We start from the raw sequence: 19,281 nt of genomic DNA on the forward strand, positions 1-19,281 counted from the left end.
GTGGGAGTGTTCAGTATGAGAATAGGCTTAGCTTTAGCTATAGTAAAATATCAGTACAGCATTTAACACCAATATTTTACTATTGTTTTTACATTTTAACAGTAAAATATGGATATTAAATACAGATATTTTACTATCAGGATTACTGGTAGCCCAAATTTACGAGAGCCATTTAATTATGTATGCAACTCCACTGCCTGCACTGCAGGGGTGTATCTGGGTCATATAGAGCCCATGGCAAACACGGAAATTGCGCCCCCACCCACCCCCACCCCTGCCGGTCAGAGCTGGTAGGAAATTGCACCCCCCCGCCAGTCAGAACCCCCTTCCCCTAAAAACAACATCCTTTCTCGTGTACATGTGTTGTGGTTGCTTGTGTTTTTTGGCTCGGGATAATGCTTAAGTTACTTTACTGTAAATATCTCTTCTTATTCCCTCTTTGTACTCTTTTTTTAAGAATAAGCCAAGTGCGCCTTACATACATAAGTAGCCATGTTCCTCAGATGACAGAATTAATCTGACCTGAGGTCTGAGTGACCGGGAGACATGGGGCAGACAAGGAGGCGAAGCACAGGGGCAGGCATCGGGACACAGCACGGGGGCAGGGAAGGGGGTGCAGCACTGGGGTAAGTATGGCAGCACAGCATAGGAGCAGTCATGGCGCCCTTGGTGCTTTGGCGCCCATGGCACAAGCCATGCCTGCACTCCTCTAGATACGCCTCTGCTGCACTGTGATACATATATACATGATTTAGTGCAAATGTTTAATGTTATTTGTTTGGAACATTAGATGTTCTTCTTTAAGCATGGTACACTCACATTTCATCTGTGGCATAGAATGGCTGGTCCATTTTAAATCCACTTTGTAACAGCTTGTAAAAGTTGGCATTCACGGGCATGCCTGGATACGGGTTTACTCCTAACAAAGATGTAAATATTACACAGTTTACTGATGTGGACCAATGATCAAAGGGGTCATGTATAGTTTTCTGCAAGTTTTTGTCATACCAAGCGAGAATATCTCCCAAAGCAGGATGCCATAGGACCATATATCACTTTTAATGGTATAGATTCCATCAAATATGCTCTCTGGAGCCATCCACTTAACTGGAAGCCGAGCCTAGCAAGAAAACAAAAAGAAAACATACACGCTATGAAAGTGTTGCTTGCAGCATTTTACTGGTAGTTAAAATAAATCATGAAAAAAAGGTTAAAATCCATTATTGGGTATATAGTCTATGCAGCAATGGTAAGCGTGGCTGTTGCATTCTTTCTTCTCTTCTGCTGATGGATATCTAGTTGATCCGCATCTGGGCTGAATTAGTGCCACGTTAATCCATGCCATGCACTGATTAGGATTAACCAGTTTGAAACAGTCTGTATGCATGTTGGATTTTTGTGGCTCTGTACAATTAACAAGCTTACACGTCATTACATTCCAGGAGGTGCAGGAGGTGTGTTCAGTTTACAGGGACAACAAAGGACGATTCGAATATTCATCAGTGATGCATTGTGGGAGACATCATATGCTCACTCCAACCTGAATTATTGCAAATACCTTCTGTTTTAAGAAGGCAAACTTTTGTTTTCCATAGCATGTTAGTTAGAGGGCTTTTGGTCCTTTGTAGTCCCTTACACACTCCTAGTTCTGGTTAACCATGAGCTTGCTGGGTAATTTGTAACTCATGTGCAACTAATAAAGGAAAAATGCAAAGGCAGTACTCAGTGAATCCTGTAGATGGTGGTGTTACATTACATACCACTCCACTAAAATCTTTGTACAGTATAAATGCAAGAGATTCAATTTAGGAATTCTTAGTTTAACCAAAGGTACAGAGGGTATGTGTTAATTACTTATTTAGATATGGAAATTTTTTAATCTTTTTTTGCATAAAGAAATGTGACACTGCTTCAGGTACACTAGAGATTATTAATTGATCGATTGTGTAAAATACAGAGGGTTGCAAAAGTATTCGGCCCCCTTGAAGTTTTCCACATTTTGTCACATTACTGCCACAAACATGCATCAATTTTATTGGAATTCCACATGAAAGACCAATACAAAGTGGTGTACACATGAGAAGTGGAACAACAATCATACATGATTCCAAACATTTTTTTACAAATAAATAACTGCAAAGTGAGGTGTGCATAATTATTCGGCCCCCTGAGTCAATACTTTGTAGAACCACCTTTTGCTGCAATTACAGCTGCCAGTCTTTTAGGGTATGTCTCTACCAGCTTTGCACATCTAGAGACTGAAATCCTTGCCCATTCTACTTTGCAAAACAGCTCCAGCTCAGTCAGATTAGATGGACAGCGTTTGTGAACAGCAGTTTTCGGATCTTGCCAAAGATTCTCGATTGGATTTAGATCTGGACTTTGACTGGGCCATTCTAACACATGGATATGTTTTGTTTTAAACCATTCCATTGTTGCCCTGGCTTTATGTTTAGGGTCGTTGTCTCGCTGGAAGGTGAACCTCCGCCCCAGTCTCAAGTCTTTTGCAATCTCCAAGAGGTTTTTTTCCAAGTTTGCCCTGTATTTGGCTCCATCCATCTTCCCATCAACTCTGACCAGCTTCCCTGTCCCTGCTGAAGAGATGCACCCCCCGAGCTTGATGCTGCCACCATCATATTTGACAGTGGGGATGGTGTGTTCAGAGTGATGTGCAGTGTTAGTTTTCTGCCACACATAGCGTTTTGCATTTCGGCCAAAAAGTTCCATTTTGGTCTCATCTGACCAGATCACCTTCTTCCACATGGTTGCTGTGTCCCCCACATGGCTTATGGCAAACTGCAAACGGGACTTCTTATGCTTTCTGTTAACAATGCCTTTCTTCTTGCCACTCTTCCATAAAGGCCAACTTTGTACAGTGCATGACTAATAGTTGTCCTATGGACAGAGTCTCCCATCTGAGCTGTAGATCTCTGCAGCTCGTCCAGAGTCACCATGGGCCTCTTGACTGCATTTCTGATCAGCACTCTCCTTGTTCGGCCTGTGAGTTTAGGTGGACGGCCTTGTCTTGGTAGGGTTACAGTTGTGCCATACTCCTTCCATTTCTGAATGATCGCTTTAACAGTGCTCCATGAGATGTTCAAGGCTTTGGAAATATTTTTGTAGCCTAAACCTGCTTTAAATTTCTCAATAACTTGATCCCTGACCTGTCTGGTGTGTTCTTTGGACTTCATGGTGTTGTTGCTCCCAATATTCTCTTAGACAACCTCTGAGGCCCTCACAGAGCAGCTGTATTTGTACTGACATTAGCTTACACACAGATGCACTTGATTTAGTCATTAGCACTCATCAGGCAATGTCTATAGGCAACTGACTGCACTCAGATCAAAGGGGGCCGAATAATTATGCACACACCACTTTGCAGTTATTCATTTATTTGTAAAAAAATTTTGGAATCATGTATGATTTTCGTTCCACTTCTCACGTGTACACCACTTTGTGTTGGTCTTTCACGTGGAATTCCAATAAAATTGATTTAGGTTTGTGGCAGTAATATGACAAAATGTGGAAAACTTCAAGGGGGCGCAAATACTTTTGCAACCCACTGTACAATAAGAATGACTTGAAAAGTTCATCACTTTAATCTGTGCCAAGTGTGTCTGCAGGTACCTTTGTGGCAGTTATCCTGGCACATCTTGAATTGGACACTTGATATTGGGATTAGTAAATTATTGGCCAGGTGGTGGCACTGCAATACGCACTCCACATATAGTTTTTAATGCTAGTTTCCATTAGGTGGGGGGTCATATGTAAATCTAATCTGCGTAACCCAGGGATAACCTGCACTTGTATTTTTCTTTTTAATGTTGGTTTTTATTTCTTTCTAAGCTAGGCATACACTAAGGCTAGGTTTATAGTAGTGCATTGCGGTGCAGCGTAATGGCCACTTTGTTTCACGACTTTGCCCCAAGCATGTGACATTCACAGTGCGGCAGGTATGTTGTGATACAACGGCATGCCATGTTACCACAAAGCATGTTACCACCTTAGCAGTAACAGTGCAGCAAGGGTGTAACTAGAGGGGAGTAGCCCTGTGATCGTAGGGGGACCCAGAGATTTTTTTGGGGGACCCCAACTACTAACCTTCCATTCCTCTAACACAAGGGTCCATCCCTCAAATCAGGTGTTTTTGTGGCTACACTTTTAATGGGTGTGAAGATCATGAAGACACTTGTATTATGACCCTTGTGAGATGGGCACCAAGGCCTTGAAGGGTACCAAGGGAAGGCAAGGGAAGGGGTGTGAACATTGGGGGGCCCCATCAAAGGTTTGCTGGGGGGGCGCATGAATCGTAGTTACGCCACTGCAGTGAAGCATACATTTTATTGACTGTATGCTTCACTGTATGCAATGGAATGTGTGGATAACGTTGGGTGCTGTTTTCCCATTCCATTGAGTTGTGTTCCTGCTGTTACAGGGACTGCAACGCCTCCTGTCAACCTAGCCTCAGCATTACCCATGTGTTACGCTTGGTGGTATATCCTCCACGGTCAGCACACAATGCAGATTCTGAAATGAAGGAGGTACACACGCTAGCACAAGAACCAGGATATCCCCAGTTTAGTGGAGGAGAGGACTGACTCCAACAGGAGATGTGGCGCACAGAGCAGGCGTAGATCCGAACAGCCACAAACAATCCTTCCACTATAGTGGCTCAGCGCAAGGTAGCGCTGAGCGCATAAACCATAACTCAGAAGATCAGGACAGGTAACAGAATGAACGCTTGCTTAACAGGTCACTGCTTAAGTGACAGCAAACATCCAAGACAAGACAGACTGGAATGAGGCAGCCAATGCGAATGCAGCGGTGCCGTGCCTCACAAGGACAGGACAGAATAGTCGGGAAATAGAGTCAAAGAAGACAGACGTAATACACAAATATACAACAGGTATGATTTCCTAGCGTATTACGGTTACAGCTATCAATGAACTACAAACGACTAACTGACATATGTATATATCGGCGATAAACCGATATATGACATAAGCAAGGAACACTACCTAAGAACTGGAGCAGGACTACGAAGGATTCGCCACTTCTACGCTGAAGCAAGCACAATCCACGCAAGGCAACAGGACTGACTAGCTAAGCACGGGTGATCACGATACGCGCAACCTACCAAAACGTGCTGGAAACGAACTGACTGAACACAGGAAATAAACAGTTTGAGTACGTATATATCAGCGACACTGATGTATTAACGTAACACGAATACAAGGAAAATAACAAACGCGCTAGTATGCGTATATATTGGCGATGAACCGATATATGATGCAAGACTAGCAAAGTAACAATTACTGATAACAAGAGCTGAACAGGAAGGACTCACTGACCCCTTCGCAGGAGTCAGTGCAGTCCACACGAGATCTAGGAACGGGGGGCCTCGGACAGAGTAACAGATAGAATCTGAGACTATGATAGCCCATGGAGCACTGCAGGAAGCAGTCCTTTATACCAGAGGATCTCAAACTGGGTGCCGCGGCACCCTGGTGTGCCGTGAACTCATCCCAGGGGTGCCGCAGCTGCCCTCCCAGTACTGTTCTAATTCTTCTGCAGTACTTCAAAGTCCTGCTCTGCACGGTACTATCACAGACGCACGCTGGCTGTGTCTGCGTGCAGAGCTAGTGAGAGAGAATCCCTACCCCGCCCCCTGTACTTTGTTTGACAGCACAGTGGGAGGCAAGGGGGAGAGGATTCACAATGCCTGGCTATCCGAGTAGCCCCGCCTCCTCATGGAGAACAGCTAGTGATGCGAGGCGGGAGTGTACGAATAGAGAGAGGATCTAATAGCGCCACTAGCCTTCTCTTCACCAGGCCAGGGACTGCAGAGCCAGAGAGTAAGCATGTGCAACGTAGAATGTGTGTGACAAGTGAGATAATGCATTCTCCTCACTGTCAGCCCACGCTGTCTGCCCTCCCCCCACATCCTCAGTACAACACAATTTCTGCCTGCTGCTCTGCTCCTAGCACCCTCACACTGCTCCTAGCACCCTCACACTCTGCTCCTAGCACCCTCACACTCTGCTCCTAGCACCCTCACACTCTGCTCCTAGCACCCTCACACTCTGCTCCTAGCACCCTCACACTCTGCTCCTAGCACCCTCACACTCTGCTCCACTCTGCTCCTAGCTCCCTCACACTCTGCTCCTAGCACCCTCACACTCTGCTCCTAGCACCCTCACACTCTGCTCCTAGCACCCTCACACTCTGCTCCTAGCACCCTCACACTCTGCTCCTAGCACCCCTCACACTCTGCTCCTAGCACCCCTCACACTCTGCTCCTAGCACATTCACACTCTGCTCCTAGCACATTCACACTCTGCTCCTAGCACCCTCACACTCTGCTCCTAGCACCCCTCACCTTGTTCCACTCTGCTCCTAGCACCCTCACACTCTGCTCCTAGCACCCCTCATCCTGCTCGACTCTGCTCCTAGCACCCTCACACTCTTCTCCTAGCACCCCTCACCCTGCTCTTTTCTCTCCAGCACCCTTAGTGCATTTCTTAGAGGGGAACTCCTAAGTATGTTATGTTATACTCATACCTCATTATTTTTTGTATTTGAAAGGGGAAGTGCTGCATAATTTTATCTATGAATTTAGGGGATAGTCTGCCTCATTATGCTTGGGGATTTAAGGTAGGACTCTCCCCTCTAAATCCTCAAACATGATTAATCAGAAACCCTTCCATAAATCCCTAAGCATATTAAGGCAGAGTCCTCCTTTAATATGCAAACCTAAATCAGGCAGAGTCTGGAGGGTATGTTGCTTTCCTAAAGAAAGGCAGGGGTGTTAAAAGGAGGTAATCGTCTGCCTAAAAGGGGTTATTGCCCATCTAAATGGGACTACTGCCTACCTAAAGAGGTATGTTGCCTAACTAAAGGGGAACACTGACCACCTGGTAGGGACACTAAAGGGGACCACTAGAGGTGTAACATGGATGAAGCCTATCTAACGGGGGACATTTCCTAACTTAAGCTTTTCATTACCTACCTTAAGGGGGGACACTGCCTGCCTAACTGAGATGCTATGTAACTAGAGGGGGAATATTTCATATGGTGTTTGTAATACAAATACATATAGTTGGGCAATATTTGATGCAAAATATGGCAACCATAATTATTTTTGCTAAGGGCTGCCTTGAAAAAATTTCCGAGTCATCAAGGGTGCCTTGACCCGGAAAAGTTTGAGAACCACTGCTTTATACTAAGGTCATCCAATGGGAGCAGACATGCAGATTTCCACACAGGTGAATGGTAATCAATCACAGGCTGACAGCAGGAAAGGGCAGACAATGATATGCAGCCTGCAAGAAAGGAATTGCAGCTCCATTGCAACAGACAATGTTTGTTTTCACAAAAGCATATTAATCTGTCATTAACTTCAGAGTGACTGCAGATGGAATCAACGCTTAGTGTAAGCGCACGCAAAACTATGCGAGCAAATGCACGCAAAGAAATCAAAAACTGCTTGTCTTCAGTAAAACTGCAGCCAGCAATACATGCTGCAGAAGCGATCATAACACCATCCAACATAATGCAAAGTGTTCTGGCAAGCAGTACCATAAGATACATATTGTCTGATAATAAAATACCTTTCTGAATCAGTGTTATTAGGATGCTCTGTACTGGGCTGGCAATCTAATCACACCAGGAATAAGGCCTGGTGCACACCAAAAACCGCTAGCAGATCCGCAAAATGCATTTTCTTCTTTTTCTGTAGCGTTTCAGCTAGCGTTTTGCGGTTTTGGTGTAGTAGATTTCATATATTGTTACAGTAAAGCTGTTACTGAACAGCTTCTATAACAAAAACGCCGGCAAAACCGCTCTGAACAGGCGTTTTTCAGAGCGGTTTGCGTTTTTCCTATACTTAACATTGAGGCAGAAACGCATCCGCAATCCAAAAAATGCCTCACCCCGGGAGTATGCGTTTCTGCAAAACGCCTCCCGCTCTGGTGTGCACCAGCCCATTGAAATACATTACCCAAGCGTATCCGCAGCCGCAAGCGGATCGCAAAACGCAGCCGAACCGCTCTGGTGTGCACTAGGCCTAAGAGGAGAGGAGCAGGACACTTACATTGCCTTTCACCACATAATTGGAGTCATTCTCCACATCTCTGGCAAGTCCAAAGTCACAGATTTTAGCTGTTTTTCCTTTGGTGATGAGTACATTTCTAGCTGCAAGGTCTCTGTGAATACACTGGAAAGAAACACATCTGTTATTATGTGTAAACATATATATCCAAATCTAAACAACATACTAGCAAGAACAAAAACTTCTGCTATTTTTTCCATATCCTTTGACTTTTTCTATATCAAATATGGTAAAGGCAGAGGACTTTTTATGCAAGGCGGATGGGCAACACAGTGGCATCCGACTGATATGGGGCTCTGATGAATCTTAACATACAGACAACATGCTGTTATCCTATGTGTCTGTGCACACTGGAGCAATGAGGTTTTGTAAAAAACCCCATAGCATTACATTGGGAAGAGCTTTTGAAACCTCTAAAAGCTCTTCCCAATGTAATGCTATGTTGTTTTTTTTTACAAAACCTCATTGCTCCAGTGTGCACAGACACATAGGATAACATTAGCAGCAGATTTAAAAACCCAAAACGCTCAGAAAAACTCCTCTGGTGTGCACCAGGCCTAAGAGCCGATTCTTTACGCGACTCAGAGAAGCCGATGCCCACTCTGAGTAGAGCCGATGTCTCAGCCACTCCACACAGCTCTGCTCTGCTCTGTAATAAAGGGGCGCTTGAGACATTCCGGGAGATGTAGTCCTCCTCCTGTAGCTTGTAGGGTTGCATGGGGCGGAGCAGAGCAGCAGCAGGAGGGATTGCCCCACTCAGAGAAGCAGCCTGGAGTTGTCATGGAGACGGGGCGGGGCTTTTCTTCCGTATCTGAGTGGCAGCTAATGATATTTAATGAAGAGCCGTTTGAGAGCCATACGAGCCGGCTCTTTAATGCCATATAGCCGGCTCTATAATTAAAAAAGCCGGAATTCCCATCACTACGGCCTTCATTTTCAAGATAATCCACCCGTTTTAAATCCCTGATTGGCGGGGTCGGCGCATGCGCAGTATGAATGCAGAAGTACGCGCGCACTCTCGCAGGAAGACGTACCCAGCGCACATGCCCTTTGACCCAGACATACTATGTTGCGCATGTGCAGTATGTCCGCTTGGGCCCTCTGTGCCCGTGGTCCCCGTCAATCTGAATTTTTGTGCCCGCCGACCCGGGATTTAGAATGGAAAGATTTTCATGAAAACGGGGCAAGGGGGGTGCGCTGTTACTGTCAGATGCAGGCAATTAGCCTGCACCTGCATGTTCGAGCCATCCCTGACGGGTTTTCCCCTTCAGGTACTGGCTCTCTTGTTAATTACCTTGCAGGTGCGGGGACCGTTGGACTGGCCGCGCCAATTGGAGAGGAGCCAGGCAGTATAAAAGGGTCGGCTGCTCGGATCCTGCAGCCGACTGAAGCACCAGCGTCTCTTCCCTCAGCACGCTTACATCTGAGATGGACGTAGTCGCAGCAGTGCTGCGAAGGTCGCGCGAAGAAGACGGCGAGGAGTGGCTACGTGAGCTGCTCGCACACGCGAGCAGCGAGTCAGCGGCAATGGCGGCGCCTCCTGCGCCGCCGGAACAAGGCACGGAATTTGCCTCTCCTCAACCTCTTGTGCGTGAGCGGAGCTCTAGCAGAGAGGGCGACGAGGAGGAGGCTCGCCGGGAATGGGCCCATGAGAGACCGGCATCCAGCCAGGCTCAGGCGGAGCCAGAGGAGGGGTTATTCCGCCATGCGGGCATGGGAAAGAGGCCAAGGAAGGCAAGGAGGGTGTTCTCTCCGCCCCCTCAACGCACGTACACACCAAAAGCCAAACCTGCACTGCAGAAAGGAAAAAAGTCTGGAGGAAGCAGGGGCCAGTCCAGGCCGCCCCAGGCAGCCGTCCAGAACGTCGTAAGCACAGCTGATGCGCAGCAGGAAGCCATTGCTGAAGGTAGCCGAGCGGAGGTTCAGCAGGCATCAGGAGGGTCCCCTTCTGTTCCCCCATTGGGTGAGTGTGGCTCTAGTCAATCTTTACATGTGATTACTGAACGTTTGGATGCTTTGTTTGGAATGTTTAGCTCTATAGCAGAAACTGTCAAGTTACAGGCTGGGAATCAGCAGGCAGGACCTGGTGGGGCTACACCTTCCCCAGCACCTGTTTGGCTTCCGTCAGCACAGTTAGCAGCTTCAGGGGGTAACACTCCTCAGCTGTTAGCGGGGATTGCGGAAACGCACTACAAGGAGGCGTTACCTTGCGCCCCTTCTCCGCTAGGTTTCCATTTAAGCCTTACTGTAAAGGAGAGAATTTGGAAAGGCGAATGTGTGGATATTTTGTCCCTTTTGCCTCATTACAAAGACTTAGGTAGCAAAGAAAAGAAGGAAGGTGAGGAAGAGAGGAAGCGACCAGTTTTGCGCACTTTCGCTAATTGGTTGCAGGGGTTTCTAGTTTATTCTGCTGTAGTGATTGAAAAGAAGCCTGAGCTAGCGCCAGGTCTTCTCCAGCACATGGATATCATACACGAGGCTTATAGGCAATTTGGCGGTTATGCTTGGTTGAATTACGACGAGGCATTTCGTCAAAGAATGACGGTTCATTCCTCTTTGGCATGGGGGACGAAGGAAGTGGCCCTTTGGCTGGGTTATATGCTGCCGCAGCGATCTGCAGTCGCAAAGGCCGCTCCTGGTTCTCCTTCCGGGAACTTTAAAAAGGGCATTTGTTTTGCCTTTAACGAGAATCAGTGTAAGTTCTTGTCGAACTGTAGGTATAAGCACGAGTGTAACAGCTGCAGTGGGGCTCATCCTGCGTTTCGCTGCCATAAGAAAGTTTCCCACGGCCAAGGCAGCTGCAACAAGGAGCACTTTCTTAAGGGCACCGACTCCAGTGAGAGTTCTAGATATGCTGCACTGGTTAAACAGCTATCCAAGGCAGGAGAGCAGCCGCCTTCTTTATGATGGCTTCACCAGAGGCTTTGAGATCCCCCCTTTTACTGGGCAGGGTTGTACAGTCGTTCCGAACCTGAAGTCAGTGTTACGCTTCCCGCAAGTAGCCTTTAAGAAGATATGCAAGGAGGTGTTAGCGGGGAGGGTAGCGGGCCCATTTTCCGCTCCTCCTTTTAATAATTTTAGGATTTCACCGTTAGGTGTAGTACCAAAGAAATCGCCTAATGAGTTTAGGTTAATACATCACCTGTCCTTCCCCAAGGACGATTCCTTAAACGATTGTGTTAATAAAGATGTAATCTCTGTTTCATACTTAACTTTTGATCAGACACTGGCAGTTATAAGAAAGTTTGGTAAGGGGGCCATGTTGGCCAAAACAGACATTCAGTCGGCATTCAGATTGTTACCCATCATGCCGGACGGTTTCAGTTCTTTAGGTTTTTGTTTTGCAGGTGACTATTACTTTGACAAGTGCCTGCCAATGGGCTGTGCCCTTTCGTGTTTTTATTTTGAAACATTTTCTACTTTTTTGGAGTGGGTAGTCAGGCAGCGTATTGTACACGGTGCAGTAGTGCATTACTTAGATGATTTTTTAATGATTGGTCCGGCTGATTCCCACATATGCCAGCAGGTTTTGGACACCTTTAAATGCACTATGGATGAATTCGGAGTGCCTTTAGCCCCTGATAAAACTGTTCTTCCCACTACTACGCTAGAATTCTTGGGAATAACTATTGATACGGTGGAATTTAGATTGCCTGAGTCTAAGATTTTTTGCTTAAAAAGGCTTATAAACGAGTTGATGTCAAAAGAGAAAGCAACGGTAAAAGCGATCCAATCGCTTTTGGGTCACCTGGCGTTTGCTTCCAGAATTATGCCAGTCGGTAGAGTTTTTTCCAGAAGATTAGCTTTGGCGATATCAGGTTTTACGTCCCCTTGTCAGCATGTTCGCTTGGTCAAGGATATAAAAGATGATTTGGCGGTTTGGCAGGAATTTTTAGTTTTGTTTAATGGCAGGTCCTTATGGCAGCAGGAGTTCGTGCTGGATACTGACATGTCTTTTTGTACGGATGCGGCTGGTTCGGTAGGCTATGGAGCATTTTGGTTGGGTCATTGGTCCGCCGGTAGCTGGCCTAAGAGCTGGCATGAGTCTGGCTTGGTAAGAAACGTTTTGCTTTTAGAATTATTCCCAGTGATAGTAGCCCTGGCTTTATGGGGTAAGCAATTTGAAAACAAGAGGATCATGGTGCAGACTGACAACAAAGGTGTAATGTTTGCCATAAATTGCCTGTCAGCAAAATCAGCCCAGGTGGTTGGTTTGCTTAGACATATGGTTTTTCTCTGCCTTAAGTATAACATCTGGTTGAAAGCATCTTATTTGCCGGGAAAAGTTAATTACATTGCTGACTCCCTGTCTCACCAACAGTGGACCTCATTCAGGCTGGCGGCTCCGGGAGCGGATGCGGTGGGAACCCCTTGCCCAGAATATCTTTGGAGGCTAATTTGAGCAGAATCCAGGAGGTTGTTAAGAATTCTATTGCGCCAACTACCTGGAATAGCTATGCTACGGCTTGGAGTAAGTGGTGTAGTTTTTCAAACAATGTGCATGTTTCTCCAGTAGCATGCGGGCCGGAAGTGTTTCTATCATTCATATGTGCGGAATTGGATGCGGGTGCTTCCTATAGTCGTATTCTTAGGCTATTGGCAGGTGTTTCGTTTTTTAGACGATTGGCACAATCAACTGTGCATAAAGATTTTGCGGTGGTTGCGCAATTTTTGAAGGGTCTGGGCAGAAAATTAAGCAGGACCCCGGATTCACGTAGGCCTGTGTCCTTCAGGATGTTGGGAGACTTGTTTAGAGTTTTGGTTAAGGTTTGTTTGAACGAATATGAGTGTTCTTTATTTAAAGCAGCATTTGCGCTGGCTTTCTTCGGGGCGCTGCGCATTTCAGAGATGGTGGCAGCAAATAAGCATAGCAATTCTAACCTGTGGTCTGATCATGTTAGGTTGTATGAGGACAGTGTTCTTGTTTATATATGCAAATCTAAAACTGATCAAACGGGCAGAGGAGCTTGGCTCCGCCTTGGCAGGTTGGAGGGCTCAGCTTGCTGTCCATATAGGGCGGTACAGAGCTATCTGAGAGTCAAGCCAGAGTCTCTTTCATTCTTAGTGCACATTAATGGCATCCCAGTCTCATCGTTCCAGTTCCGGGCGATTTTTAAAAAATGCCTGGTTCTGTTGGGATTGCAGGACTTTCATTTCACGGCTCACTCCTTCAGGATCGGGGCTGCCACAGAGGCAGCTAAGCTGGGGCTATCAGATGCAGATATTCAAAGGATTGGTAGGTGGGAGTCCAACAGATTTAAATTATATGTGAGACCTAACCTATATGTTAATTAATTCACAGGTCGCAAATTTATAATCTGGGTGGTCGGCCACTCTTTTGTTTACTGGGCAAGGAGGAGAGCCCGCTTCCGCCCTTATTCGGAGAACCTGTTCCTTGATCCTGCCAAATTCACAGTGCTGTGGCAAGGTACTCGTGGTCTCCTCTGGGACGGCCTTTTTGATTTGATTTTTAAAAAAAGTAAGACGTGGCCTGCGCCTGACTGCCTTATACTACATGCAGGAGGCAATGACATTGGGAAACGTAACACAATTGAGCTCATGAATAAAATGAAGCATGATTTTCATCAGCTTGCTGTGCAGCTGCCTCACACCATTCTGATTTTCTCGGAAGTGATCCCCCGGTTGGTGTGGTTTAACAATCAGTCGAAGTTTATGGATAAAATCCGCAAAAGACTGAATAGATTCATGCATAAGATTGTTCGAGATATTGGTGGTTTATCACTCCGTCACGTGGAGTTGGAGGAGTCGGTGGCAGGCCTCTATCGGCCGGATGGTGTGCATTTATCCGAAATTGGCACTGATATTTTCAATGCGAATTTGCATTCGGTCATTGAGAAGGCCGCGGTGTTGGGGGCCCAGTTCGGCTAGGCCGCTCTGGTCGGTTGGGTAATGTCACCCCTGCGGGCGGACATTTGCTGATTAAAATGTTTGTGTTATTGTTGGTATGTTAAATAAACAAAATTCATTTGGTATTAATTATTAACTTTTGGTTACCCCAAAAATAAATGGCCGCGGCCTTTTCGCCAATTGTGTGTGTGTATTTCTTCATAGGTAAGAGTTAGTATTGTAGAGTTATATATACATGTAAATGGGATGTGCGATAACATGTCAGATGCAGGCAATTAGCCTGCACCTGCATGTTCGAGCCATCCCTGACGGGTTTTCCCCTTCAGGTACTGGCTCTCTTGTTAATTACCTTGCAGGTGCGGGGACCGTTGGACTGGCCGCGCCAATTGGAGAGGAGCCAGGCAGTATAAAAGGGTCGGCTGCTCGGATCCTGCAGCCGACTGAAGCACCAGCGTCTCTCCCCCCCCCCCTATGTGTCGTTCCCCGTCGTGGCCACTTGGGGTACCATATGGGTAATGTCACCCCTGCGGGCGGACATTTGCTGATTACAATGTTTGTGTTATTGTTGGTATGTTAAATAAACAAAATTCATTTGGTATTAATTATTAACTTTTGGTTACCCCAAAAATAAATGGCCGCGGCCTTTTCGCCAATTGTGTGTGTGTATTTCTTCATAGGTAAGAGTTAGTATTGTAGAGTTATATATACATGTAAATGGGATGTGCGATAACATGCACTGCTCCCTACACACAGAGATGGCATCATTTTATGAATATTTTGAGAACTGAGGTATCCTTTAAGAGCGCTCGCTCTCTACTGTACAGTGGCTCCGTCGTGCCAGGCTGCGCTTTTTGTATATTTTGGATTTGCTTTGAGTGTCTATGGCAGCAACAATCCAAAATACAGCTGTGCTTATTTCTGTGAACCGTTTATGGAAAGAAACAAGCAGGACTGGACAGAGGAAGTTTACATGTAAATAAAGACATGGAAGAAAAGAGAAAATCTAATTCTGAACATGAAAGAGTGACGTCGGGTGACCATGCAAAGCCCCTCACACCCCCTCCTGTTTGTGCTGTTCAGTTTGTTTTCCCAATAAATTCTTAATTACACCGCAGCGCACAGACGTGGCCATTTTTAGCCGCGCTATAAAAAGCAGAGCAGTGACCGTCTATGTGACCAGAGCAGCGCTAAGGTTCACAAGTTCAGAAACAATTCCATCTGTCAAGTTCAGCGCTCTCACCATCTTTGATTCAAGAAACTCCATCCCTTTTGCAACTTGATAGGAGAAGGATAGGAGGTCTTCGAGCGTGAGGACGTTCAGATCCTCCTCGTCGTACTTTCCGGTGTTTTGGTATTTCAGTTCTTAAAAGCAATTTTTAACAAGTTATTGTTAGATGTCACAGGAAAGAGCAGTTCTTAAGTGATCGTCACGTAATATTCTAAGTTTATGTCCCTAGTCCCTAATCACAAGCTGAACTTATAAGGGCTGTTTTATACTACACGTGATATTCTGCCTTTTGCGCTCATTTTCAGCTATTTTTCAGTTCCCAAAAACCAAAGACATCTGTGGAATAAAGGAAATCGCAGGAACTTTTTTAGGGCCCTTTTCCACTAGCAGTCGCTAGCGTTCACGCTGAACGCTAGCGATTGCTGAATCGCAAAAGTACAAAAATTTGCGGCGATTTCCCGACGTTTGCGGTCGCGATTTTGCTATGCTATGCACTGCATAGCAAAATCGCGGCAATAATCGTTCCGCCGCACGTTCGCGTTCCTGTAAAAAATGAATCGCGGTAGTGGAAATGACCGACCGCGATTCCTATGTTAAAAAGCAAACCGTAGCGATTGTAAAATCGCTAGCGGTTTGCGACTGTCCGATTCAGCCAGCGCAAACGCGCTAGTGGAAAAGGGCCCTATTGCAATCCGATTTTGCCAGATCGCAAAAACATTTTTTGAGCATTTGTGCTTGTGTTCCTAGCATCCACCCAATTGCAAGGAAATCGCACTGGGGTTGCATTTTGCAATTTGGGGCATAAAATAGACACTGAAAGGAAAACTGAAGGGAAGGGGATGTGGAGGCTGCCATATTTATTTCCTTTTAAATAATGTAAATTGCCTTGCTGTCCTGCGAATCCTCTGCCTATAATACTTTGGACCATAGACTCTGAACAAGCATGCACATCAGAAGACTGACTAGATTTGCAGCATGCTTGTTTCAGGCAGGACTGTGGAGTTGGAGTCGAGGAGTCAGAGCAACTTATGGGTACTCGGAGTCAAAAGTTTTATAAACTGAGGTGTCGGAGTTGAAGTCGGATGATTTTTGTACCCACTCCATTGCCTTGCAAGTGCTGTGGAGTTGGGAATCAAGCGGTTGGAGCAATTTTAGGTGCCTATAGACGGTGGTTTCATAAACTGAGGAGACAGATTTGGAGTTGAAGTCGTAAGATTTTTGTAACAACTTCACAGGCCTGGTTTCAGGTGTGTGATTCAGACACTACTGATGCATGAAAGATCAGCAGGGCTGCCAGGCAACTGGTATTAAAATAAAATAAACATGGCAACCTCCATAATTCCTCTCACTTGGGTTGTCATTGAAGCAAAGCACTCTAAGGGCTGGTGCACACCAAAACCCGCTAGCAGATCCGCAAAATGCTAGCAGATTTTTAAACGCTTTTTTTTATTTTTATGAGGCGTTTTGCTAGCGTTTTGCGGATTGCTGCTGCGGTTTTCAGTATAGTAGATTTCATATATTGTTACAGTAAAGCTGTTACTGAACAGCTTCTGTAACAAAAACGCCTGCAAAACCGCTCTGAACAGGCGTTTTTCAGAGCGGTTTGCGTTTTTCCTATACTTAACATTGAGGCAGAAACGCATCCGAAATCCAAAAAATGCCTCACCCAGGCATTTTTCGTTTCTGCAAAACGCCTGCCGCTCTGGTGTGCACCACCCCATTGAGATACATTGACCAAGCAGATCCGCAGCCGCAAGCGGATCTGAAAACGCCCAAAAAGCCGCTCAGTGTGCACCAGCCCTATCAGGCCTGATGGCCAATGATCTGTTTTCATTAGATGCACTTTATATAGGACTAGTGACCTTAGCCCATTTAAAAACTGGCCAGGTCTGTCTCTGTGTGCCTGCCGCACCACAAACACACTGCATGCTGCATTTTTAATGGGATTTTGTTTCTGACTAGAAGCAATCTTCAGAAATCAGGTCAAAGCACAGGCAAAGGAAAACACTCTAACTCTTGCTGTAGATACACAACCTAAATACAAATTCATATACCAGTATACTTGCCAACATCAAAAATTCCTTAAAGTAGAAGTCTAGGCAGAAATGTTATTATAGCAATAAATATTAGCCTGTAGGGAATGTTCAGCTCTAGCCTCTTACTCCTTCCTCTGTTCAGGAGAGCAAATGAACTAAAATCAAGTGTTGATAAAGTTAAAATAATGGCACTTTTCAGTGTTCAGTACTTTCGAAAAACCTGTTATTTATCAGCACTTATGTGCCGATCAGCATTTTACAAGATATGGGGGCTTTATATGAAATCCTCAAGGGGAGAAAGAGGGACTCAGGATGGGTAAAATACATTTAAATTCTTAAAGGGGAACTGAAGTAAGAGGTATACGGAGGCTGCCATGTTTATTTCCTTTTAATCAATACCAGTTACCTGGCGGCCCTGCTGGTCTATTTCTCTGCAGTAGTATCTGAATAACACCAGAAACAAGCATGCAGCTAGTCTTGTCAGATCTGACTTTAAAGTCTGAAACACTTGATCTGCTGCATGCTTGTTCAGGGGCTATGGCTAATAGTGTTAGAGGCAGAGGATCAGCAGGGCTGCCAGGCAACTGGTATTGCTTAAAAGGAAATAAACACGGCAGCCTCCATATACCTCTCTCTTCAGTTCCCGTTTAAAAATAAACAGTGAAAAGTGGCTTACCTCCAGGACGAGAAACGCTCACTGATACTTGGCCTGATGAAACGCATTGCCTAGTGTAGTGATCTGTAAACTTGGCTCTCCAGCTGTTAAGGAACTACATGTCCCACAATGCATTTGCCTTTATGAATCATGACTGTGGCTGTCAGACCCCTGCAATGCATTGTGGGACGTGTATTTCCTTAACAGCTGGAGAGCCAAGTTTGCAGATCACTGACCTAGTGCAAATAAACTTCTTATGCTTTCTGATCCTATATCCGTGTCATCTTTGAGGTAAGCCACTTCTCATTGTCTATTTTTAAGGATTTTAATGTATTTTATCCTTCCTGGCTGCCTCTTTCCCCCATTGAGTTGTTAACCTTTCAAAGGAGAGCGGCCTCCCACCAGCTAATTCTGTTGACAAGTTCTAGCCTGTTTCTTTCCTTCGAGTGCAACCACAGTACAGTGGTGGACCCTGTACCTGAGTGGAGACGATTATTCTCCAAAAGGCCCTATTGGTTGGTTACCCTTCAAGAGCAACCGTCTTTTGTGAGTACCTTCCTTCTATCCTATCTGTTCCTCCTAACCCATTAGCAGCTTCAATAGGAGTTATTTCGTTTGAGATAAGTGCATTGTTTTTGACCTCAGTTGGCAGAAATTGTGCTGTAAATTCTTGCAATGCTTTGATCTCTCTCTACAGCAGAAAATATAAAAACTGAAAGCAGAAGACCTCTGTTATTGTCTCACACTGCCCCCTAGTGACAAGAGGCCATAAATACACATTACAACAGTACTAATTAGAAGCAAGAAAAAAAATGTACCGGTAACAATAATTAAAAAAAAATTGCTAAAATGAAATGGCCTGGAGCATTTGCAAGCCTCTAAATAAATTGGCTGCTAAAGGGTTAACAGATAATACTATGCCATTTGGACTCTGTTTATCTCTATGCTTGTTTTTCATAGGTGGCCATTCCTTATCTTCCAAGTCATCACAGAAAATGGTAGAGATCAGTGGTGCTTGTTTCAAACACCCTGCTTGACACTTTTGCAAATTATAGGTGCTTTTAAAACAAGCCAGACACAGCAACACTCTGCCACAGTGAAAGCCAATGGAGCTCCCCCGACCTGAAGTGATGCATTATGGGAATATCTTCTTCAAGTTAAATGTTTGCAAATATCTTGTTTCATGAAGGGAAAAATTGAGCTGCTCAGAATAATAGAAACATGAATACCTCCGTCTTGAAGTATGTCACTTTGTCCAGAAGATAAGTCCCAGCTGTACTGATTTTTGTCACATGAGTGTGTGGCGAGAAGCCCGCTGTAGGAACTGTTGCTTATTGATGTTACAGCTCTCTCCCTATAAAGGCAAAAAGTGGAATTACAGGAG

The 19,281-nt window shown here is 45.4% G+C and overlaps 1 protein-coding gene across 2 annotated transcripts in view; it reads right to left on the bottom strand.

The window, feature by feature from the left end:
* FLT3 (fms related receptor tyrosine kinase 3) overlaps positions 1 to 19,281 on the bottom strand; it is a 175,854-nt gene that overhangs the window by 5,821 nt on the left and 150,752 nt on the right. For both annotated transcript variants that reach the window (XM_068267000.1, XM_068267001.1), the window contains 5 exons: positions 19,127 to 19,251; positions 15,219 to 15,340; positions 8,093 to 8,215; positions 1,009 to 1,120; positions 820 to 919 (listed from right to left, as the gene is read on the bottom strand). In XM_068267000.1, coding sequence (XP_068123101.1) covers positions 820 to 919; positions 1,009 to 1,120; positions 8,093 to 8,215; positions 15,219 to 15,340; positions 19,127 to 19,251 — 582 coding nt within the window. The remainder of the gene's footprint in view (positions 1 to 819; positions 920 to 1,008; positions 1,121 to 8,092; positions 8,216 to 15,218; positions 15,341 to 19,126; positions 19,252 to 19,281) is intronic.

Source organism: Hyperolius riggenbachi, chromosome 2 (assembly GCF_040937935.1).
Source record: "Hyperolius riggenbachi isolate aHypRig1 chromosome 2, aHypRig1.pri, whole genome shotgun sequence".
Taxonomy (NCBI): domain Eukaryota; kingdom Metazoa; phylum Chordata; class Amphibia; order Anura; family Hyperoliidae; genus Hyperolius; species Hyperolius riggenbachi.